Here is a 23,610-nt window from a genome sequence, read left to right as displayed (position 1 = left end):
TTGTGATGAGAACATAATGAACATGTGCAAATACACAGCACAGTCAAGTGTCAACCTCCGCATACACAATGGCAGAATTGTGCTAAAACAATATTCATTCTGCCTGGAATATAACTCCTACACTCTAAATTTATCCACCCCAACATTCCACAATCAACAGTTATTCCCTTTTAAAAAAAACAAAATCATGAAACATGGACAAAACACAGCAGTAAATATCTTTGTAGTCCTGCAAAGACAATGCGGTAATCCAAGAAGCTTCATAAAGCTCAGTAAAATTAATGAACCAAAAGCTCAACTGCACACGAATTGCACTGAATGATTAGCAATCAAGAAAATTAACTCACTAGCGCAATATGAACTCCCACCACAGTAATGTAACACAGTCATCAATAAAGTTACATACAACAGACAAGTGGGACAGGTCAAAAACTAAGCAACCTTACAAAACAAAACCCCACCAGAATAGACAAGGAAAATTACAATGAGAAGGGTGAGATTAATTTGATAAGAAAGTATATCATAAGTGCAGTAGGAAGAGTGGCCAATGAATTCACCAACGAGGAAGCATCAGATAAACTTCCAAAAGGAGCACCTGCTGGGGGAAGTCCAGGAAGTGACCCAGTAGATGGCACTGTAGAAGTCTTGGGCACCGTTGTTATGACACCATCTGACTGGGGTGCAGGTGCTGGGGCAAAGACTGAATCCCGTGTAACATAAGAAGGTGGGGCTACAAGGGGAGGAAATTGCTGTGGTCCTGCATTATTTTTTGAAATACAATGCAAATATAAATCAGTAAAGAAGACTTATATTGCCATCTGGAAATAATTATGAATCTAAATCACTCACATTCAACACCTCAGCATTTAAACTCGTAAGTCTTGTCACATAAACCAAAATTTTCATAAAAATCGAAAAAAGCAGCAGAATTGTAAGCAATGATGCATCAGGTAGCAAATAAATTCAGAATTCTGATAAATTATTAAATAATATTTGTATTTGTAGATGATGCAAAAAAAAGTGACCAACAGCATATAAGAACATCTCGCTCCACTTCATTTAATTAGCAATTACCGTATCCAATCTTTTCATCTGTCTCAATGCAAAAAGCAATTATACACATTCACATAGCACCAGATTAGGGAAGTATAAATTACCCTAAATTGAACAACTTTACTTTTCAAGCATTTTGGAATGCCAACATATAAGAACAGTGTTTTATAAACTCTTACCTGGGCATCGAGGTTGAAGGGATGATGACAACCTGCAGAACAAAGACACCGTGTAGAAAGGGTTCAATCATTGAACAAAACTCAAATATAGAGATTACTTTTCGTGTAACAATGAACACGAGGAGGTAAAAGATGTAGCATACCCAGTGATAATGGTTCCATTCGAATAACCACCATAAGTACAAGAAGTGACATTGCATCCAGCACTACTTTGCTGCACCGTGACATTCCCTAGCATGAGATTGCTACTTTTACATTGCATGCTTGAACAAGAAACAGCCAAAGAAGCAGGCATGCAGTACAAACTGTATGACACAATCAATAAAGCTGATTAACTCCAGACTGTTAGATATAGGGGTAATGAATCACATACAGTAAAGACTAATATAATTAAAAAGACAATAATGCAACAAGCTAAGAAACAGCTCAATTACTTGCGACTCCCTGGGCCGCAGCTGCATTGAACACAGTGGCTAGCAGTAATAGCATAGCTCCCATTGGGGACAATCAATCCACGATCTGAGGCATATTTCGGAAAATTCGAAGCACAAGCTGCAAGCATCAAAAGTAAACAACTCCTAACCTCCATTGTCATTGTAACCAGACATAAATAATGCAAAAACATTAAAAACCATCACTCAATTCCCAAAGATGAAGTATAGAAATTCACAATAGTGGCATTTGCTTGAACTTATCATCGCAAACAATTACTAAAGGAGGATAAAAATTCAACTAACACTACAAAAGGTTACATCATTAACAATTGCAGCAATTATGTTAAGCCAACTCCTTACTCCACAAGCAAGACAAGAAGTCAACTTTTGACAGTTGAAACATACAAGACACTAGCATTGGCTTAATGGCTTAGATGATTAAAACTTTACAAATTTCAATATCAACCGCACATTTTACCAAAACAAGGAAATGAAAAACTACCTGATAAAGGAACAGCTAGAATATCACCAGCTTTAACGGAAGAACTCCCCATAGCATTAACATTCATCAAATCAGTGATCGTAGTCGAATAACTCGCTGCAATTCCAGCTAAAGTATCCACTGGCTTCACCACATACGATAAATAAATCGCCGGCAGTCCATTATCAGTATTATTAAAACAAGTACAGGGTAAAGGAACCAGAAGGTTCTCCCCCACATCAAGAACAGTAGGATCAGCAATCGAGTTAGCCTCCCTAATCTGATCAGCAGATACCAAACCAGCATAAATCGAATCCGCGATCAAAGAAAGCGTGTCCTGAGGGCGGGTCTTGTAATTAGTGGAAACGGATTTTCGAATCCCATCAACACAGGAACAGAGGATGGGGATCTTGATGAAGAGCCGAGCAGGAAGGATGTGGTTTTCGACGTCGGGGTAAGAGATATCGATGGCGTTAGCTGTGAGGATGGATATGGGGTCCACCTGGAAGAGGGAAGCTACCTCGGCGACTTTGAGGTCGGTGTAGAGAGTGTATCCCAGCAAGGAGTTGCAGGAATCAGAGTTAGAACAGGGCTCAATGGTCGATTTGGAAGTTACCAAAGCTACATTGGTGAAAATGATGAAGAGAAGGGCTTTGTAAAAGGAGATAAAAACGGGTTTTTGGTTTGGCATTGTAAGGTTCCGGGGTTTGAGAAGTTTGGGACTTTTTTTGCTTGTTTCTCCAGTTAAAGGCAGGGGAAAAAACAGAGCGGTAGAAGAATGTAAAGAAAAGAGCTTTACTTTGCTCCTCAGAGCTGAGTTCTTTTCTTCAGAAAGGGTTTTGGGTTTTAGAGAGAAGGGAATAAAAAAAAGAGACCAAGATTTGAAACCAATAAGAGATGGGTATTTTCCTTCTTTGCCCCTTTTGGTGTAATCTAACGATCAAATGTGGTGTACTTGAAGGTTTCTAGGGTTTGTTTCAGCTGGGTTTTATCCTCCACTGTCAACCAAAAATGTAGTATTTACTTACGAAAAAGAAAGAGTTACTAAATATAGAAACTTTGACAGTAGAAATATGGCTACCCTCAAGCTGGGTAGATTTCAGTGGCTTGGTCTTCTTCTTCTTCCCTCTGTAAAATGGTCTACAGCAAAAGAACAAGAAGAAAGGGTAAGAGAGAGAAAGCAAGACGGGGAGGACTCAAATCAGTGGAGCTGAGGACGGGGACAAATGTTTTTCATAGGGTGATCAGACACAAGTCAGATTCTCGATCTTAGAGTCATTGAGGCATTACTTTTTCCACTAAGACTAATCTGTCCCTCTCCATTTTAGCATTGAACTATCGAATTTCATTCCGAAAGATTTAAATATTATTTAATTTTAATAACTAATTCAAAACTCAATTGATGTTATGTTCGATATTAATTAAAAAACAATCGAATAATTTATATTTATTTTAATATTAAAAAATTTTGGACAGTTTATGATGGAGGGGTGTTTTGGTAAATATGCAGGTACCCAGCTTTTAAGATTTCGGAGCATCTAAAGTTGCTTACACTAGACCCACTTACAATTATATCGGCTACCTTTTTCGGGCGTGGAGGGCAGGAAAAGAATTTCCGGTTCTTCTTGAATGCTGCGGTTTCGGACATGGCTTATTAGCATTAAAGCATTCCCCATCCCCCCACGCTTCCAATGGGCGCGTGTAGTGCACTTTTTCAGATTTGCCATGTCTCGATGACAAGTCCGGTCTCGTTTGGTCCACAATTTCCGAACCGATTTGTTGGCTGGATCTCGGAACCGAATTTCAAAATTAGGTTAGATCATTACCGCATATTTAGAGACAAAATTAGTGTAAATAATCCTAGCTAATGCACCAAACGATGGAATTGGAACTATTTTCTATGTTCTCACCAACATTGCGCCTTTTCAATTGAGAAGGGAAATTCAGCCAATTCATAATCTTTAATAAATCATAATCTAAGCTTTATTGCTGGTCGGTCCGCTGATCTCACCATACTTTTCTACCTTTCCTAAACAATGATTAGTCCATAGATACTCCCGTTTTGGCCATTCCAATTTTCATTTCATCATGTTTACATCTCCAAGTTCAATCACCTTTTTATGTTGATTTATTTGTTTATTTATTAATTTCTTTTTATTATTAGTATCAGTTTAATCAATTTTATTTATTATTTTTATATTTAAAAAATTACTAATTATTTTTTCAAAAATTTAATTTTTATTACATTTAATAAAATTATTTTGAATCGAATAAATTTTCATGATTAACAATTAAGTAATTATTATTAATTAAAGATCATTTATTATCATTTTATATTCACGTGATGATAACATGACATTAAGATAGATGATGAAAATTTCACATAATCATATCATCACATATTATAACATGTCATGTGTCAATATTACGTAATATATAATAATAAGTTATATTTTAAATAATAACAGTTAATCAATTATTAATAATAAAAATTTATTTAATTCAAAATAAAAATTAAAAACTTAATTAAATGTAATAAAAAATAATTTATTTAAATACAAGTACAAATATTAAAAAATTATTTGAACCTTTCAAATTTTAATAACTTAATAGTGTTAATATTATTTTAAAAATGGTAAAAAAAGAGTAAATTTATAATTACTAAAAATATTATAAGTATTATTTATTAGTTTAGGATAGAAAGTTTGAAAACTTCAAAATTTATATTAAAAAGCCATGCAAGTATTTTAAATTTGTATTTTCATAAGTAAAAGTAATTATAAAAATTAATATTAAATTCTCACTAAAGTGCTTGTAAACCCAATGATAAAATTTTATTTTTATAAAATTTTAATCTATACTTTTCATATATAGCAAATACTACAATATTATACCCCAACAATCCCTAGCCACATTCTTAGGGTTAAGAGAAGAGAAAATCTTATATTATATAAAACTATACAAGCTACATAAAAACCAACATTGTGTATTGATAAATAAGGTTAATCTTAGTCTTTTTTATAATCTAACTTTAATTACGTAACACTATTGCCATATAACTCTTAATTAGATATTGTAATTATTTATAGTCTAACTTTAACTAACTAACAATATTAAAATATGACTGTTAATTAAAAGAAAGTAATTTACTTAGATAACTAATTAATTTGTATACCTCTGTGTAGGAAGAGGAGAAAGAACACCCTTTTTTATTACCATTAGTGCAATTGATCGGTTATCTGATTAAAACTCATCTCTCACTATAATGTAGTTACTCTTTGTCCTTGTTTGGATTTTGATGAGCTGTGTGGGTGACGGGCACGGTAAAGACGATGAAGAAAAAGATGGAGATTAAAGACGAATAAATCATGTAGAGGATTTTAGTGTTTAATAATTTTCCAACATCCATTAGCACCGTTACGTGTTTTGGGGTATGATTTTTATTGTGATATATCTAAAGAATTTGAATTAAGATAATAACTTAAAATTTGGATGTAATTTACTTTATATAATAATATTTTCATATTAAATGTAATAATTGATAGTTAGTATGACAAATTATAATGTCTTAAGAGAAAATATTTATTAATATGATAATTTTAATTGGCAAAATCCTAATTAATTTATATAATTGGTGTAGCCTAGCATTGAAAAAAAAAATCCTTTGTTATGAAAATAAAAAAAAGTACTTCAAGAAGAAATTATCGATGGCTGACTGACAGCTACAATTAATTGACGCTAACGGTTAAATCAGATGTTAGAAAAACAAAGAAAGACGCGGGAGCGGGAAAGGGGAATTTTAAAATTTAGATTAATTCAATAGTTTAGTATTTTTGAGTCCCAGGAAAATTAGGTTTCTGCTCACTCCACTGCTAAAAATAGGGCAGTAAAAAATATTTATCCGTTTTTACACACAAAGCGCGGGAACAGAATCCTTGTTCCCTCCAACTCCCTCTCCTCGGAGGTTAGTCACGTTGCAAGATCCAAAAGCAGAAAAAAGCAAAAAAAAAAAAAAAAGGCCCAAATCTTAAACCACTTAAAAACCCTAAATTCCTAAATTAAGATTCGAAAAACTTTAATTCTATGGACGAATCAGCCGAGAAGAAAGAACAGGAATTGGTAATGGTCAGCGGCACCAACCAGCGGGAACGGCGGAGCGTCCGCCGGAGATTGGTCCAGTCAACCTTGTTCCTGCACAAATCTCCAGAAATTGAACTGAAGGTTGACCTGAAGGCTAACGAAGGTAAGGACGACAATAACGACGGCGAAGATGAAGAGTTCTGCAGTAGTCAAGGCAAGAGGAAGATAAGAAAACGTAAACAAAATGTAACTCCTCAGAAGCGAGCTTCTAGAAAGGTTTAGTTGAGCTAAATTTTAGTTAATTTAACGGATTAAATAATATGGAGAAGCTGTTTGGAAGTTTTTGTTTTTACAATTTTGATGTGATTTTCCATGAGCAGGCAAAGGGGAAATCGCCACTTAAAACTACACCGAAGAAGAACGGGATGAGTAATTTGATGGAGAGTGAAGATGCCTCACCGCCGCCAATCCCTAATTTGAGATTGGAGGCAAAATTGACAGCTGAGGCTAGTGATTGCTTTTTCGCAGCATAATTTTAATCTCTCCTTATGTTTTTGGAAGTTATATTTGTTCTTTTTATTTACCATTGTACTTTGAATAGCTTGCAGTAGCCGTTTGTTGGCTAATTATTATTGTTTCCTGGTTATTGTTCATTGTTAACTTTGTTTTGGATGTTGATTGTTAACTTTGTTTTGGATGTTGAGAGCAAATATCATGTTCGAACAAATTAAAAGAACAAGAGGAAACGGAAAAGGTCTGTGAAGAAATATATTCAGGAACATGGGGGTGACATGATGAGATGATGAAGGTAAAAATTTGGATTAAGGAGAGAAAATAATCCTGAGACTGAACATGATCACTGGTGTTTGGTGAATCCAATTTACTGAGAGGAAGATGCTTAAGGTATTAATAGGTGATGTAGGTTGTGTGCTGATGGGTTGGAGGCCATTGATAATGTGGCACTGCTGATAATGGCACCTCTTGGAGCATAAATTATGCCCAGCATGATGTCATTGAGCAGTATGTGCCTACTTTTGAGCATAGGCAGAATGATAAGGAACCTTCAATCTTACAGCTTAGCGAAGACCTTATTTCTGTCCCTATTTCCTGGATCCTTTCAATGTGGAGAGACTAGTAGGATTTTCTTGCAATAGAGGAAGCTGCCATTGTTCTTCTTTGTTATTTTTTTGCTGAAAGTCATCTTTCTCATGATGTGTACTGCAATACAGTCTAGTATATTTGGCTGTCCATACATTAGCTTGTACTAATAGTGATTAGTTTCTAAGTCCAAGATATGTTAATTTGACTATCATGTTATACGATAGTTGGCTTGTAACTCAAAGTGTCTTTGTTTTATGCTTGATCAGGAAAATTTTCGGATGTTTGCTGGAAGGCAAATTCATCCATTTTTTGCATCATGTAAAGCGGGAAAGAGGAGCCAGGAGACAGCTGAAGTAGGGAGTAATGGTTGCTTGATTGACAGAAGTAACAAATGCATTAATATTGGTCCTATTCATGTATTTGACAGAACTGAGGTATGGCATTATTAATTCAACCATGCCTTAATGTGTTGTATTTTCCTTGAATTTTAACTTCTTTAAATGTTCTTTTTCATCTGGAGTGAAACTCAACTTGTCATGCAGGATGATGTAGTTCTTGATTGGAAAGATTGGACATTTTTTGAGAAAACCTCTGTTGAAGTTGGTTGCACTCCTGAAGGCCTATTCACATCAGTTTTTAAAAGTTGTGCTGGGGCATTATGTCTTGACAACTTTCCCGGTGCTTTACATTCCTCTGATACATCAGTTGCTCAAAACAAGTTGTCAGATCAATGCATTATTCATGACAATGACTTACTTGGAACATCACTTGCAATACCTGCTGTGCTACTAGATGAGCAATTGGAAAGCTATCAGCTGTTTAAGAGCTCAGAAGGAGTATGTGTTGTAATTTTATTTTATTACTTTTCTTTTCCTTTAAATTTATTTTCAAGGAAGTTCCTATTGCCATTATTTTTCTTTTTGTTCTGTAACTTTTTTATTTCTGAAGAATATAATTCTTAGACAGCCAACCCCCACAAATCCCTAAACCTTATTTAAGTTAGGCTAGTACTTCGACTGGAATCTAACATAAACCTCATGTACCAATGCTTTTAAACATGCGCTGGTTGCCCATGAGCCAAAGGCTCATCAGCCTTAGATGTAACTTTGAATGCATGTTCGTTGATTTTTTTGTGACTACTATATTTTTGTTATTACCAGGAATGCCAAGGAGATGAAATTGCTGCCCTTTCTAAGCAGACTGATGATGTGGAAAATTCAGAGCTTGAGCAGCAAACTAATCTTCTTCAAGAAAGGTTGGGATTTAACAATTTACCTACCCTTTACTTAAACTTTCTTTCTGATGTGTTAATTTTGGATTGTCTTAACCTATTTGTTGATTGCAAAAATCGTGTGTGCATTAAAAGTATTATTTTTATATTTGTCACAAAATCTTGTGCAGAATGGGAATCCTGTGTGCTACTGTTGTTTCTGAAACTATTCAATTCAAAGTGTGCAGAACAGAGTTACTTGTAGTAGGAATAGGATCTGCACCTTCTATTGTAGCTACTAGCAAACCAAACAGAACTAGCCCAGTTGGTAGCCGCTAACTTGTTAAAACCTTGATTTTGTGGTCAAGGTCAATGGTTCAAACTTCTACAACCGTTGGCCGTACTAATAATAATCTAGTGTACTGAAAGGAAAGTTACTACATGCCTGTTAATGGTTTCTGCCTTTATGTACACAAGCCTGCTATTCTGCTAAGCAAGATCCTTTTCCTTATGTTACTGGTTGCAGATTTGTGCCATGTTATCATGGTTGCATTGTCCGTCCTGATGATAGCTTATGGACAGATAAGTACCAGCCAAAAAAGGCCACAGAGGTGAGAACTTGTTTGTTCTGAACTGCTATGATCCTAAAAGGGCTGGGGTGAGGGGGGTTATGTAAAATTATGTTTCCTATTCATATTTTTATTTTTCTCCTTTAATTGCCGCTTTTCAGGTGTGTGGTAATACTGAATCAGTGAAGTTTATGAGTGAATGGTTACATCTTTGGCATGAGAGAAGTTTTCAAGCCATCAAAGCCTTCAATAACAATGATGAAGGCAACATACAGGAAGATGATGACAATGGTTGCGAAAGTGATTTTGATTCAGAAAACATGGATGGAGAGCATAGACTGAAGAATGTTCTCTTGGTTACAGGACCAACTGGGGTATACACAACAGTTTTGGCTAAAGTTTAACACATGTTTTCTTGTTTGAAAGTTAACCTTTGTGTTTGTATATTTTTGTCAACTCATATAATGAACTGTCATGCTTGACCTTGAATGATTTACTGTGATCTCTTTGTCATGTCTCACTAATTGTTGCAGTTGATGTTTTCTTTGATAGCAATTGAATTCTTAGTTCTATGTACTGCAAGCTCTTAATGGTGTGTTTTCTTGGCTACAAGGTTTAGTGGTGTGACGTTCTTTCTTGCCTGTTTGGTTAATTTTAGATTTTCCTTTTCCTGAAAATGGTAGTTGGAAACTGATAGTAAGTTGGTTTACTCACATGGTAAATGTAATTACATCTGCAAAGGTTTCAGTCTTGAGAGTCTGTAAGTTTTAAGAGAACTCTCTGGCATATTTTCAATTAGAACTCCATTCATATTCTTTTTTTCCTTAAATGGTTACTTTGTTGGAAGCGTTGTGTGTTTTGTTTCCAATTATGTTCAGTACATATGCCTTTGGTTCATAATGGTAGTTAAAGGTGTTTTCCTCATGTTGCAGAGTGGGAAGTCTGCAGCCATACATGCTTGTGCAAAGGAACATGGGTTTAAAGTTCTAGAGGTGCTACCAAATTTTTAGATTCTTGTTGAACTATTTTACAATTTCTTTGTCCATCATTACTTGTGGCCATATGCAAATAGTACTTATCCTGCATGAAAATGTTTATGACCATGAGTTTTCTTTGGCATAATATTAGAAGATTAGATGTCTGTGAATTAAATGAGCTCTCACTTAGTTATGAAAATAAAGCTATATGTTGGGTTACTATGTTTGCAAGTCTAAGTGATTATAGACCAAGTCATGCAACTGAATGACAAAGATTTCTCTCTCCTTTATTTCTGAATCATTGGAAACTTTAGATGGGTGTGACTTTGGACTTAATTTGTATGTTTGATGTTCTCGAAGATTTCAACTAAAGGTTATGAATTTATTATAAATCAGTTCACTTGTCCTGTGCCTGCAAATACATGCCACAAGTAAATCTATGGTGCTTCTGGTTCCCACTTGTTCTAAGTCTCGAATTTACGCCACTTCTTTAAATTATAATTGTATAGCACTGAATACAGAAATTTTGTAAATTCAAAAAAGGGTTGAAGATTTCATTTGTTTGTCTTTCATTGTATCACTTTTCTTGTTAACAGGTCAATTTGTATTCCAGAAGTTACAGAATGTTTTAGCTGGCATACTTTCCCCTTTGTTAAAAGGCTTATTAGTTTACTTATACTGTTTATTACACTCCCAAATATTAGAAATAAGATACAACTACTGCCGTTGCAATTCCATATAGCTTTGTTACATCCCTCTGTGATTACGAGGCATTTTTTCATGGAGTCAATTGAGTTAATATTATTTCAGTAAATTTTTGGTGTTTGCAAATTAAGGCTAAGAGAATAATTCGTTAAGTGAAAGTTGAATTCTTCTAATCTACTATTTTGTTAGTCCAATGCATCAGATTGTCGAAATGGAGCTGTTGTGAAGCAAAAATTTGGAGAGGCTTTAGAGTCACGCTGCTTCACAGGGTTGGTTACTCTGTCTTCAGCATCATTCTTACACTTCTATCCTGTATCATATTTTATTTTTATGATCATTCTATTGTCAATTGAAGCTTCTAGCAAATTCAAGCTTTACCAATGTAATTATCTGTCCTAAATTGTAAAGTATATTTGTTCCAGGTCAATAGAAAATCCTGTAGGTTCACTTAACCAGGAAGTGATGAAATCTTCAGCACCTTTATCTGATGGTGAAGCAGCAAAAGAATTTGATGATGAGGTAATAGAGCTGATACCAATGTTAGATGAGGATGATTCATTTGGCGCCCATGGAGCATCTAGACAACATGTTTGTAAAGAAATTGAGGCTGGCTTTGCTCAAGCTAAAGTTAAGCCTTTAATTCTCTTTGAGGATGTCGATATCAGTTTTCCTGAAGATCATGGTTTTGTTGCGGCTATACAGAAAATTGCTGAAAAAGCAAAAGGGCCTGTGATACTGACTAGTAATAGTAAGATGGCTTTCTAGTTGAAACAGTGTTGTTTTTTCAGTCATATGTGTTTTACTGTAACTCCATATTGTGGTAATTTTCAGGTAACAATCTTGTTCTGCCAGACAAATTGAATAGGCTAGAGTTATGTTTTACAATGCCATCAACAAAAGAGCTGCTTCACCATCTTCATATGGTATGTGCTTGCAATGCCTTCTTTTGAACTCTTTCACTTTACAAAAATCTTTATCTTTTCATGTTCATGTTCATCTTATCTTTATGCCACAGGTCTGTGCAGCAGAGAAAGCCACCATTCAACCACATTTACTAGAGCAATTAATTAAATGTTGTCAGGGTGATATCCGGAAAACTATCATGCATCTCCAGTTTTGGTGCCAGAGCAAAAAAAATCGAAAAGGTTAATAAAACAATGCGGGCATACATGTTTGCATAGTACATTTATTCTTGTTTCTGAAACTTGCATGTTACTATAGAAGTTTAGTAGACTAGTTTCGCCTATAGTCAGGTGGGGTACAATGCTTCTAGGAGTTAGGAGGGACCAGGAAAAATGTTAGACAAACAAAATGCAAGGGCTTTAAGAATCAATATGCTTCTCTATCTAAACAAAATGAAAGTGCTTTAATGATCAGTATGCTTCTCTATATAGTTTAATCCGCCAAGTTTTTTGCAAATTTTAATAAATCACTATGTAAGAAAATATAAGGACTGAGATTTAAACTAAAATTCACCTGACATGTATGTGATTGTGCATAAAGCAAACTATAATTTGAAGTGAATATTGACCATCTATAAATACATATTAACTTTGACTTGGGAATCTCAATATTTTCTGATGCATGAGGGAATCTATTTAACAGTTGTTGTGGTGTATGGTGATGCATACACTATATTTTATTCAAGTGTTGATGTCAATATCTTTAAAGATAAATTCACTAGAAAACTTCTGCATCTGCCTTTATAGTTATGATTTAGTGTTACTTCCTGAAGTGAAGGTAGTTGTTTGATCTAGTATGGATATCTGTTCATGGATATTTTCACACGGTTTTGTAGTAGTGTTCTTTGTGCAAAAGGGGTAGATTGGTTCTCATGGCCTCCCCCTGGCCCTGGTTAGAAAATCTTTAGCTTGGATGATATTTCATCAGAAAATCACATATCACTTCAATATTCTGTGTAAGTTTTCATGAAAGACAGTGGTTAGCATGCAACTTTTTTTAGCAGATGTTACCATATTGCTCTGAATTTTGTTTGCAGATACACTTTCTTATTGTTGACTGCATATATGAATAATAAGTTTGTGTTGTAGTTATGGCTATACCAGCTGTGTATCTGTGGATAAGAAAACCTAAATGGAAGAGAAAGAGCTGCATTACATCAAGGTTTTGATGTGACATATTTTCTATTAAAGGGTTTCTGTTATCACTATATATGACTTTTTGGAAGGATGCTTTCAGGAACCAAGAGAATTATTTTTTTGTTACTTGGTCCAATTCCGAATGCTTGTTTTGTGCGTGACAAAATCACAACAGTTCTTTTTCAAGCATGTGATTTTCATGTTCAGTATTTTTTCTTGAACTCATTGTGATTTATGTGTCTCTTGCAAAGAAAGGGTTTTTTTTTTCCCTATTATATGTTTGTACTTTGTTTTAACATTCGGTTATCCAGATGGGAAATTGCAGAAGACTTACAGCTTGCTGCTGTTTGATATAGAGGTGGGTCATTTGGTACTACCAACATTAATTCCCTGGGAATTCCCATCTCAGTTGTCGGAGTTAGTTGAGACGGAAATTGCTAAGACATTGTCCATGATGGAAGAAAATTCAACTTTAATGGAGGTGATGGAGGAAGAACTTGAAAAAAACATGCCAAATAGATCAGAGATGCATAATAATGAGATAGACAGTATAGAGGCAAAGAAGGAAGTGATGTTAAGTAGGAATCTCTCTATTGAAGATTGTGGATCCATAAACCCTTCTTATACTGCACATGAGTTTTACAATTCTTCAGGCACCCCAGTCTCTTTCTCTCGGAGAACACGCAGGAGGAAACTTGATGTTGTGATGTCTTCTGATTCTGAAGATGAGCACTTTAATAAACAACCTTCTTCAGTCTCAGACAAGAATGTAAACCGTGAATTATTCATCGGAGATTGTGGACTCCTTTCTCATTGTCCAAACATGCAAAAGTGCATAAGCCCATTAATAGATGAGCTACTTTGCTCTGAATCCGAAAAACATGAGGACAGGGGTTTCCAATGTTCAGAAACGGCAATTAATTTACAATCGGAAACTTGCAAATCTGTGGATGTATCATGTGTTCCTGAGTCATCCTTTGTTTCTGAGACTGAAATTGTCAATGGAATGGAGCTGTCTTCGAGAACTGCGTTTCCCGAAACAACAGAAGTTTCAGTGAGTTGTGAGTTCACAGAGAACCTGTTGCCAGTTGAAACTAATGGCCCTGGTAAATCTAAGTCTATACATAATTTAGTTAAAGCTTCAGATATATTAGATAGTGCATGTAATATTATTGCACAAGCATCTCATGAAATGGTAGTGGAGAATTCTGAAAATGAGTATGATGAAGCTGTATCAAGAGGGCATGCAGTGATGGATGAATACAGTCGCATGGATTTCAACAAAAGATCCTTTTCCAGGGAGAAATTTAAGAACCAGCTGGCCACTGATTTAGTACAAAAATCATGGAAAAAACTTCGTGACAATCGTGCTGATCTAAACCATTATGTTGACTCAGAGCCAAAAGAGGCTCTTAAAATTTTAAAACTTAGTTCCAGAATAAGTGATCTAATTTCTCAAGCTGACCAATTGCTTTCCAAGTGCCAGATGCTCGTAAGTGTTAAATATTATTGTTTTACTATTCAGAGGCCCTTTCTTATTGAGTTTATACATGTTATCTGTGACACTAAGTAGCTACTTGTTCAGGATTTCTTGGACCTGTTAATGATCCCTTCTGAGAATTCAGATGCATTCAGCTGGTGTGACGAGCAGCTGCAGATGGTTAACACAGTTTCTCAACATGGATTTTGCTTGTATGCTAAAGATATTGATGCAATAGGATCAAAAATGGGTCTTGAGCTTAGGGTGGATTTGAGCCAGGAGATTCTGGTCTCCTCAACTAGTACAATGGCACTAGGTAGTTTGCTTGGACAGGGTGGTAGAGCAAGCAGGACGTCAGTTGATGGAAAGGGTTTGGACATGAGCGCATCAAAATGTGAGCTGTCAATGAAAAGGTACAGCAGTGTCATTTCCCTTGAAGCCACACTTGGATGTATTACTTGCATATGAGTTGAGCATTTTGACATTGGGGGATCACAGATCAAATGTCATGTTATTATTGATCATTTACTAATCCTGAAATTGTTCTTTCTTTTCTGTGGTTGCTAGGATAGAATGAAGTATTTCTTTGATAAGTAGAACTTCTGTAGATGTATGATCTAAGCATTTATATAATGTGCTTTGTCTGAAACAGATTTTGGTTCACTCATCTTGTTAAAAAGCATGTTTTATTGCTGCTTGACTCATTCAATTCAAAATTTCATTATTGGCGCTGCTTCTTTTACTTACCTAAATCAGTTTTGGCATTTGCAATGCAGGGATGTGAAGTCATGTCTTTCCAACATTGTTGGGTCCATAGTCCCTTCAAGATCACACTTTGCACTGAACGGTGCTGCTTTTCATGAATATATTTCTTCATTGCGATGCATTTCAAGATCAGAAGCTTCCCGCTTATCAGTAGGCATGAACTGGACAAAAAGACGAAGGTATATTACTTTTATTTCAAATTACTTTCTTGCAAAGTTTGTACTTCATTATTCACGATCACCACCTCCCTTGCAGTAGTTATGTTTAATTTACAAATAGTTTATGCAGGGCACGAGGTTCTTGGCATTACTTGAGTACTGGTGCACTAATGTTATCTCCTGAAGATATTTCATTGTTGGATCAATATAACTTTTATGGAAAGTTGTCATCCAAGAGCTGATGTTAGTTGCAGAAAACCATGATTGAGGAAAACTAACAAAATGAACAAGGTAATGGTTGGATGGTAGTATTTATAGGAAAAGGAATGTCTGGAACAGCTGTCCTTTTTGGTCCAACCTCTAAGTCTTGCTAACACACCTCAATACGTGACAGGTAGAGTATATATGTTAATCCTGGATGTGATTCCATCCATTCTCACCATTGTAAAGAGTATAGTCATAACAGTTCTGTTCTGATATATTGATAATAATAAGCAACATTGAGTTATACTTAAATAAGATACATAATGCAATTTTTTGTTCAGTGGCCATCTTAATAGAGAAAAGCTCGTGTTGTTGTTCGCATATTTTCTGTCATGAAAGTCGTTGAAGTGAATTCCTTGGTATGGATTAGTTGGTACTTATCATTATAATGCTTAGGACTTAAGATTTAGGACCTTAGGTGGTCATGTGGGACTTGGGAGTAAGTTTTTATGTTTATAAATTATATACATATTCTCTTTCTCTCCCATTTATGCCGTTTGGTCCTTTTGGATAAACCATTAAGAAGGAAGATAAATCTATTTATGAGAAGAAAGCCCTAATAAAGTTTAACCGATGGAAGATTAATTTATGACTTATTTATGTGCAATAAGCGTAGACTATAAGATAAGGGTGGCTTTTGTAGCAAATTTGAAGATGAGAAGGATCCCAGTCCCACCAATTTGCAACGTTGAGCCTCATCGTCTCGTTACTTCAATTTCATTTTGTCCTTAGTTTCGTTAGTTTCCAAGGCTTAGTTACGATCATGACACCAACGTCAGATGGACCGCAATTTTTATCATGGTAGATGCGGTTTCTTCCCCTGATAACAAGATTAGCATTGAATCATGTTAATGATAGCTAAATGATAAGTGTAACAAACTTCACCGCTACATTATTGCTTACTACAATAAATCGTGTTAAGTCAGGATCATTTTTAAAGCTCTGAAATTACTACAATAATTTCGGGAGGTTGTTTGTTCTTAACTGTTCACAAATATTACATTTTCACATTATCTCAATAAGATAGTTATGAATTTTACATCGATTATATGTTAGAGTGATATTAAATATTTAAAAGTTTATATTATTTTTAATTTATAAGATATTTTTTGTAAAATAAAAATGTAAGATTAACGAATTAAAGTAAATAAAACTTTGCAGATTAGTGTTGGTGTAAAACGTAATAATTTATCAAAGCAAGACTCTAATATATGTAATAGGGAGCTATAAATTCTACATTAAAAAAAAACTCTTAAGAAAAAGATGTTATGAGTCCATAAGAGAGTCATAGTTTTTACATCAATTGACTATTAAAATGATATTAAATATTTAATTTTTAATTTAAAAAATATTTTTTATGAGATAAATCAGTGAAACTAATGAACTAGAGTTGGCAATACCGGTTGGTGAACACCTCGAAAGGTCTCTTTGTTTAAAATGATATTTCCTCTGACTCCTCTCAAGCTTTAAACCCTAAATCGCTCTACGAAAACTGCCGCCAGCGGTGCTTCCACAAAGCGCCATATTGTTGGTGGTGGCAGTGTAAAAGGGACTTAACCTGTATTAAATTTTGCTCATCTCAGATGCTGATCTTTTAAAAACATGCAAGTCTAAAATCATTGTTAAAATATGTAGAACAATTTGTCACTTACAGTCCATTAACAAAATGCGACCTGTCTTTCGATACGTTGAGAACGGCTTTAGCTTCAGCTAGCTGACCCTAGTGCACGTACGTGTTCTGAAAAGAAATCCAAGAGACCATCATGACAATGGCCCCAAGTGACCTTGTCCTTTCCGCTTCATTAGTTTTTCCTTGTCTATCTGCCAGTTACTTTCCCATGTAGCTCCTTTGAATATACAATCATCATTTCGTGGAAGAAATTTGGGATCATATATATATAATATAATATTGGGCATTGGCATGTGTTCATGAGAAGCAGGAGTCTTACTTTCGTGGTGGGAGTTTCCCTTTACTTAGTAGCCAATGCAATGTACATTTTTGAAAAGCAGTTGAGTGCATTTATCTCAATTATAAATGCTGTAGCTAGCTTGGTGTTTGATGATACTCAGATAACCTGCTTGCCTTCTTAAATCTCATGTTGTCAGGTTGTGTAGCTTGGGCAAGTTGAGTTAAAAACAACCATGACAAGATAGCAACCTAATCTCCCCTGTACAAACATTTATATCTCATGTAGCAGCAATATTGGAGCATTGAATAATCATGTTAACAATGCTTCAATACATAGGTGAAACTAGGTTGCTTATATTACGTAAAGGTTGATCTTTGTATCCGTAGTGGCTCAAAATGGTGCTCCCGTATTAATAACATTTCCAGCATATTAATTTCTTCTTCCCCTACTTCACTCATTCTTCTTCTTTACTGCTGCACTACTTATTTTCAATTTCCAATCCTTGCCAAGTTTGTATTACACTTACCTCATGTCACCCATATGTTTACAGAGAAAAAAAGTTAGTAGTAAATGATCAAAAGGGAGAAATATTTGAACAAAATGTCATTAATAATTCCATTGAATGAACCAGACCCTCTTGTCCAGCTAGTTTGAGTAAGTCATTCTTCTCTCTTCTTCTTTGGTCCTCTTTGGAATATAAAAAGGGAAACCATTTAAGCTAATGACCCTACAGCAGCCAGGAGAGAGAGAATCAAAACCAAAATGATTCCTGATCATAATAGTGCCGCGGGGGAAAATACTACCCTTTTGCCCTTTCTGATTCATTTGGCTTTTTCCGTGCTCAACCAGCCTGTGCCCCAATACCTGCTATACTCTCCTCTTTAGCCTGTAGCTGTAGCCCTGGAGCCGTTGCCCACATTTGCACAAATCTCATTATGTTGTTCTCTCCCGCACGATTCCCCCTATCCAACCCTGTGCTTGTCCTTTTACCTAAAATCCATTAATAAAATATGTTAATATATAATATTAATATTACATAATATAAAATAATAAATTTTAATTTTAATTAATAATAATTATAATACAAATTTATTTAAAATTTTATAAATAATTTGATTTTTTAAAATATTATGCCTTGAGTTTAATTTGAACACAAAGAAGAAAACAAGGCCAAAAATATGAAACAGAAAAAAAAACCGCATCTAAAATAAGATTTCGTACACATTAATAAAATAGCCAAATACATGTATAAGAAGAATCGATAATTGCATGTGTAGCCAAAATTCAATAAATACATATCATATATAAAATGACCTATATGTTAATGAAAGCATAATTATATGAAAATAAAGGGTATTTATATAAGCTAAAAAATTTTACACATGGAAGTTATACGTGGAAGCCCTATTTTGTTTTAAAAATTATAGATATTTATTTTTGGTTAATTATTATTTTTAAAGTATTGTTTATAAAAAAAATTATATTAAGGGTATCGTAAGCGTAAACACATCTAGAGAGCGTTTTAAGTGTAAAAGTGTCTAAAGCTGTTCCAAGCGTAGAAGCGTGTAGAGACATTTTCAAAAGTAAAAGTGCTTAAGGTATTTCAAGTGTAAAAACATCAAAGGGATATTTTAAGCGCAAAAGAACTTAATGGCATTTCAAGCACGAAAGTGTTCAAAAGTAAAATTTATGTTCATTACTTAATTACATGATCATTTTTTTAATATCCTCTAAATTGTTTTTTAACTGTTATTCTATAAAAAATACATTATCTCAAAATTGAATGTAATTTTTTAATTATTTTTAAAAAAATATTCATGTTCAATATAAATAAAAAACTTTGAAAGCTGAAAGGTAATGAGAAATCATTAGAAACCTAGTAGAGATTATATTAAAACACTATTGAGACTCCTTTAAACATTCTTTTTATTTAACTTTTCTCATTCATTAATTGCAATTCGTTGCTTCCTCTACTTTTTCTCATCTCTCACCATTAGTCACCCAAAGCTCTTACATTTTGATGACTGCTTTAATCTTCTTCTCTGCCACTTGTAGTACATTTTGATTCACTAATTACGATATATCCTCCATTCTTACCAGAAAAATCCTCTACAAAAATAATGCTTTCAAAGTATAGTATAGTACAGTATAATGCTTGGTCTCAGCACCGGCCATACTAAGAGATTATTTTATTGTTGGTTATTATTCCAATTCACGAGCTGAATACTAATTCGTCTGTATTCTCCCTCCCTTGTTTTTTCCCTCTTTTTTCTCAAGTCCAGCACGGGGAAATCTGATTCAAATGCCATTGCTTCAGTTTTATGCACAAATTCCCATACAAGCTGATTTTGTTTGTATTCTATTACTAAATTACGGAAAAAGTAAAATACCAAGTAATCTGGCAGGTGATACCCTCTGGTTGCTTACACTAGGGTCGTGTAAAGCCTTATCACTCAACTACTGCCTCCTCCTGACACTCTTCGTTTACGAATCATCATTAGAAACATGACGTTTTACTTTTTTTTTTCTTTTTTAATATATATGAGGGATTAAATTTACATTCAAAGTGTAATTTGTATCTTAAATAACATCAACGACAGCGGATCAAGAAATTTTTTTCCAAATTAATCGAGTTAATTCACTCTCTCAACGACAAAACGTACGGTCTTATGAAAGAGAGAGGAATAGCGTGTAATTTTACAATGGGTTTCGCTGACGAGGCCCATAGTTTTTAATATTATTTTTTATTACATATAATAATTAATTTAAATATTTCATTTTTTATTATTTAAAAAGCTACACAATAAAAGAAAAGCATCATTTTTTTTTCTAAACCTCTCAAATCCCTAATCAAATGGGGTAATATTTCCATTTTCCATCGAAAAGGCTAAGCAAAGAATACAAAGGGTATAAGTGTAAATTTGATAAAGAAAAAGAAGCACACTGCCGCAGCGGGTTACTCGGGTGCAATAATTTGGACGCAGGAACTGAGCAATGAGAAACCCAATTTACGAGGCCCCCCACCCCCTCAATCCCTTTTCTGACATTTCCCTTCATTTAATTAATTAATTATTTATTTACTTTTTTATAATATAATTAATTAATTACTTTACACTAAAAAGTATAAAGTAATTGAATAAAAAATTGACGTAATTATAAGCCGTGCGTCAGAGCAGGATTCTTTACTGTTGACTGACGTCTGAATGATAAGCCAAAAGATTTTTTTTTTTTAAAAAAAAGAAAAGCAAAAACTTTTTCTCGAAGGATAAAAAAAAATTCCTACGTTTTACCAAGGGTTAATGTCAACTATAGTTTCAATCTCCATTGACTCTTTTGTATGTAGCCCTGGGTCACACTCACCTAAGAAATTGATGGGTTTTTTATTTATTAAATATGCCTTTCTGTCTGATAGCAGAATATATTTCATCTTTCGTTTACGTGAAATTTTATTTTATTTTAAGGAAAATTAAAGTTGAAGATTCCAAGTTTCAATCTCTCTTTATACTTTTGATATATTTTCTAAAAAAAAAAAAGAATTAATCCAGTAAGACGAAATCATTTTTTCAAAATGAATAATAAGATCATTTTGCTTTCTTTTTAACCTTGGTAATAAATGCGGAAACCATTTTCCAGTATTGGGGGAGCATGCAAGCTGTGAAGCACCGGCAATTAAGCTCATCGTGTTCATGGATCGTGCCCAAAAAATATAAAAGAAACAAAAAATCATTATGGACTAAGTTCTAATCATGTTAAAATAATCTTCTTGTGTTTATAAACCCACCATTAATTATTTATATACGACACGGTGCTATATAAAAATAATCTTTTTTTTATTCCGTTAAATCTTATTTGTCCATTTTAAATTTTAAATTCAAATTTTCAAATTGGATTATCAAATCTTTAGTCATTGATTATCAACAACCTAAGTATTTGCTACTTGTTAATCTAATCATTGATTTTGTTATTTAATAGGAAGATTATTCATGTTTGAGATACATATTTTTCTATCGTTATGAAAATTATTCAAAAAATAATAATAATAAAATTTAAAATAAATAAATAAAATATAACAAAAATTGAATACTTATGATGTCGTATTCCCATCCCTCTCCTTCTAAAGTTGGGTTTTCGCATTTTGATTCTGACATGACATTTCTTTAATGAGAATCTAAATCTTATGCACCTTTGTTGTTCTTATTAAAACAGAACAAAAAAAAATCATAAAAAAAAAACAAGCCGCTTCTTTATTGGATAGAGACTTTCCCTCCATCGTACGGGGAGCCATGCATGATTTTTCTCAAAAACAGAAACCAAAATCTTTATTAACCCAAAAATTAAAATAAAATAAATCCATTAATTTTACAATTATTTTTGTTAATCTTGGAGAAGTGGTGGATTATTAATGTATATGAGTATGAAGCTAATTTATTTCAAAGTTAAGAGAATGTAAAGCAAGTAATTATGTGTTAGATAATAGGTAGCCATAGTTGGAAGCGTTAGAGCCGACCAAGAGAGACCGGGCTGTTGAGGCATCGGCCATAAAGGAGAAAGGGGTCCATTACCCCATCTGTGGTCACCTTGAAAAAGAGTTGGCTAAACATAAATGGTGTGTTGCAACTAAATTACAAGTTGAAAGTGGTCTCGAGGAACTCTACCCCAAGGAAGGAAAAAAGAAGAGAAAAGAAAGGACCATGTGCCCTTCTTCGCTGGCATGAAAAACACTTTTCATCATAGACATGGGCAAATTCATTAAATTTCTTTGCAATAATTGAAAATGTATGACCATATATATATATATAATTCATTTTCCGTTTATGTTATTATCAGAAGCAAAGGTGTTGAGAGGAAAGAAAGAAACTAAAAATATGTTGTAGTAGAGAAAGAATCTGAAATAATAGAGGGAAATGGTAAGGTTTTGGCATTTGGCAGTAGAAAAGAAAAAGGAATCCTGTCTTTCATCATGACAAGAACCTGACTATTGCAATTGTTTTTACGAAGGACTTCTCTAGTGTAAAGCCACAGAATAGCAAGGGATTCCCGTGACTTCAACCTGCAACAAAGATAAATTGTCGTGGTTTTGCATCATCACTGTTGCCTCCCCCTCTCCACCACTTTAACTCCTCCGTTCTGCCATCCATCACTGTTTTTTGACTCTCTCTCTCTCTCTCTCCTGTATTTCTTTTTCTTTTTTAGCTTTCAGTTCATTTTTAGGCACTGTTGGCTCTGTTACGCTCAGTCTCCTCTCAATATTAAAGCCCCACGACTTACCAGAAACCCCAAAGGCCCCAACTTCACCCTCCATCTCTTTCTTTTCTCCCTGTTTGTGTTGCTACTGGCCTGCTGTTTGTAGTCCGAGAGTCTTTCTCTTAATTACTAGTTAGTGTACTTAAGAGTCTAGCCAGCCAATTTTGGCTAATTCAAGTAACAGAAAAATGCCTACTTCGGCTTCATTTTTGAGGCAGCTTAGTGGAAAAGAAGCTTGGAAATCCACATCCTGGAGGTGGGGAGGGAACAGCAGATACAACAACGTCGGTGGGAATAGTTCTGGTAGGTTTGAGACAAGCTTAACTCAGATGGAAGGGCTTAACATTTATGGCAATGGTGTCGATAATGGCTTGGTGATAAGGAAGAGAGTGATGGTTGTAGTGGATCAAAGCTCACATTGTAAGCATGCAATGATGTGGGCTCTTACTCATGTAGCTAACAAGGGCGATTTGCTTACTTTACTTCATGTTATTTCTCCTAACCAAAAGAGTTCCGAGTCTTCATCTTGTTATCCTGACCTTGCTAACTCTCTTGGGTCACTCTGCAAGGCTTGTAAACCCGAGGTAACGTAGATAGCTCTAAAGTTTGTTACTCTGTCAAGTTTCTATCTTCTGGAAAATCATAAAATCTGTCATGTTTGTGTTTTTGATCGATGGAACCAATATGTTAGGAGTGAAGAGTTAAGAGCGGGAGAAAAACTTGGGTTGATCTTCCTTTTCTTCCCTTTCAGTACCTTCTCGGTGAGGGGCCATTTTCAAATTGTTCTTTGGTTTTTAGTGCTTTTTCTTCTTTAAACATGTCTCTGTTACTTGCATGTTTAAACAGTGAAGGGAGCTTTTCTCTGCCCCCCAGTTTGCCTTCTCTTTATTTTCTTTGCAGA

At 34.5% G+C, this 23,610-nt stretch overlaps 3 protein-coding genes across 4 annotated transcripts; 2 read left to right on the top strand and 1 right to left on the bottom strand.

The window, feature by feature from the left end:
• Window positions 1-322: 322 nt before the first annotated feature.
• Window positions 323-3,406, bottom strand: LYM3 (Peptidoglycan-binding LysM domain-containing protein). Its single transcript, XM_021428505.2, has 5 exons — window positions 2,169-3,406; window positions 1,667-1,784; window positions 1,376-1,537; window positions 1,233-1,264; window positions 323-757 (listed from the first exon to the last, which is right to left on the bottom strand). Exons 1-5 carry the CDS (start codon window positions 2,836-2,838, stop codon window positions 480-482), a joined length of 1,260 nt encoding a protein of 419 aa, XP_021284180.1. The 5' UTR covers window positions 2,839-3,406; the 3' UTR covers window positions 323-479.
• Window positions 3,407-6,042: 2,636 nt separating this feature from the next.
• On the top strand, window positions 6,043-15,835 carry LOC110416794 (P-loop containing nucleoside triphosphate hydrolases superfamily protein). Of its 2 annotated transcripts, none has more exons than XM_021428883.1 (16): window positions 6,043-6,503; window positions 6,608-6,733; window positions 7,595-7,762; window positions 7,871-8,164; window positions 8,489-8,583; window positions 9,065-9,149; window positions 9,269-9,481; window positions 10,040-10,099; window positions 10,979-11,058; window positions 11,212-11,537; window positions 11,621-11,712; window positions 11,805-11,934; window positions 13,200-14,380; window positions 14,474-14,781; window positions 15,145-15,312; window positions 15,422-15,835. In XM_021428883.1, the coding sequence occupies exons 1-16, from the start codon at window positions 6,231-6,233 to the stop codon at window positions 15,531-15,533; spliced, it is 3,711 nt and encodes a 1,236-aa protein (XP_021284558.1). In that variant the 5' UTR covers window positions 6,043-6,230; the 3' UTR covers window positions 15,534-15,835. The 2 variants fall into 2 exon arrangements, with proteins under 2 accessions (XP_021284558.1, XP_021284557.1); XM_021428882.1 differs by having other exon boundaries at window positions 15,413-15,835.
• A 6,450-nt stretch (window positions 15,836-22,285) lies between these two features.
• LOC110417008 (Adenine nucleotide alpha hydrolases-like superfamily protein) lies at window positions 22,286-23,604 on the top strand. The gene is made up of 2 exons (XM_021429168.1): window positions 22,286-23,293; window positions 23,401-23,604. The coding sequence occupies exons 1-2, from the start codon at window positions 22,898-22,900 to the stop codon at window positions 23,404-23,406; spliced, it is 402 nt and encodes a 133-aa protein (XP_021284843.1). The 5' UTR covers window positions 22,286-22,897; the 3' UTR covers window positions 23,407-23,604.
• The last annotated feature ends 6 nt before the right edge of the window (window positions 23,605-23,610 follow it).

Source organism: Theobroma umbraticum, unplaced genomic scaffold (assembly GCF_002168275.2).
Source record: "Theobroma umbraticum cultivar Fairchild unplaced genomic scaffold, ASM216827v3 scaffold_51.0, whole genome shotgun sequence".
NCBI lineage: Eukaryota > Viridiplantae > Streptophyta > Magnoliopsida > Malvales > Malvaceae > Theobroma > Theobroma umbraticum.
The sequence above is the reverse complement of the archived record's forward strand: the minus strand, read 5'-3'. Positions and strand labels throughout refer to the sequence as shown.

Bases quoted from the DNA above. Each gene is read 5' to 3' on its own strand.
- LOC110416794 (XM_021428882.1), top strand. From the start codon at position 6,231: ATGGACGAATCAGCCGAGAAGAAAGAACAGGAATTGGTAATGGTCAGC. The intron at 6,504-6,607 runs GTTTAGTTGAGC...TTCCATGAGCAG, and splicing joins AGAAGCGAGCTTCTAGAAAG to GCAAAGGGGAAATCGCCACT. The intron at 9,482-10,039 runs GTATACACAACA...CTCATGTTGCAG, and splicing joins TGGTTACAGGACCAACTGGG to AGTGGGAAGTCTGCAGCCAT.
- LYM3 (XM_021428505.2), bottom strand. From the start codon at position 2,838: ATGCCAAACCAAAAACCCGTTTTTATCTCCTTTTACAAAGCCCTTCTC. The intron at 1,785-2,168 runs GTAGTTTTTCAT...TGATGCTTGCAG, and splicing joins TCTAGCTGTTCCTTTATCAG to CTTGTGCTTCGAATTTTCCG. The intron at 1,265-1,375 runs GTATGCTACATC...TTTGTTCTGCAG, and splicing joins AATGGAACCATTATCACTGG to GTTGTCATCATCCCTTCAAC.
- LOC110417008 (XM_021429168.1), top strand. From the start codon at position 22,898: ATGCCTACTTCGGCTTCATTTTTGAGGCAGCTTAGTGGAAAAGAAGCT.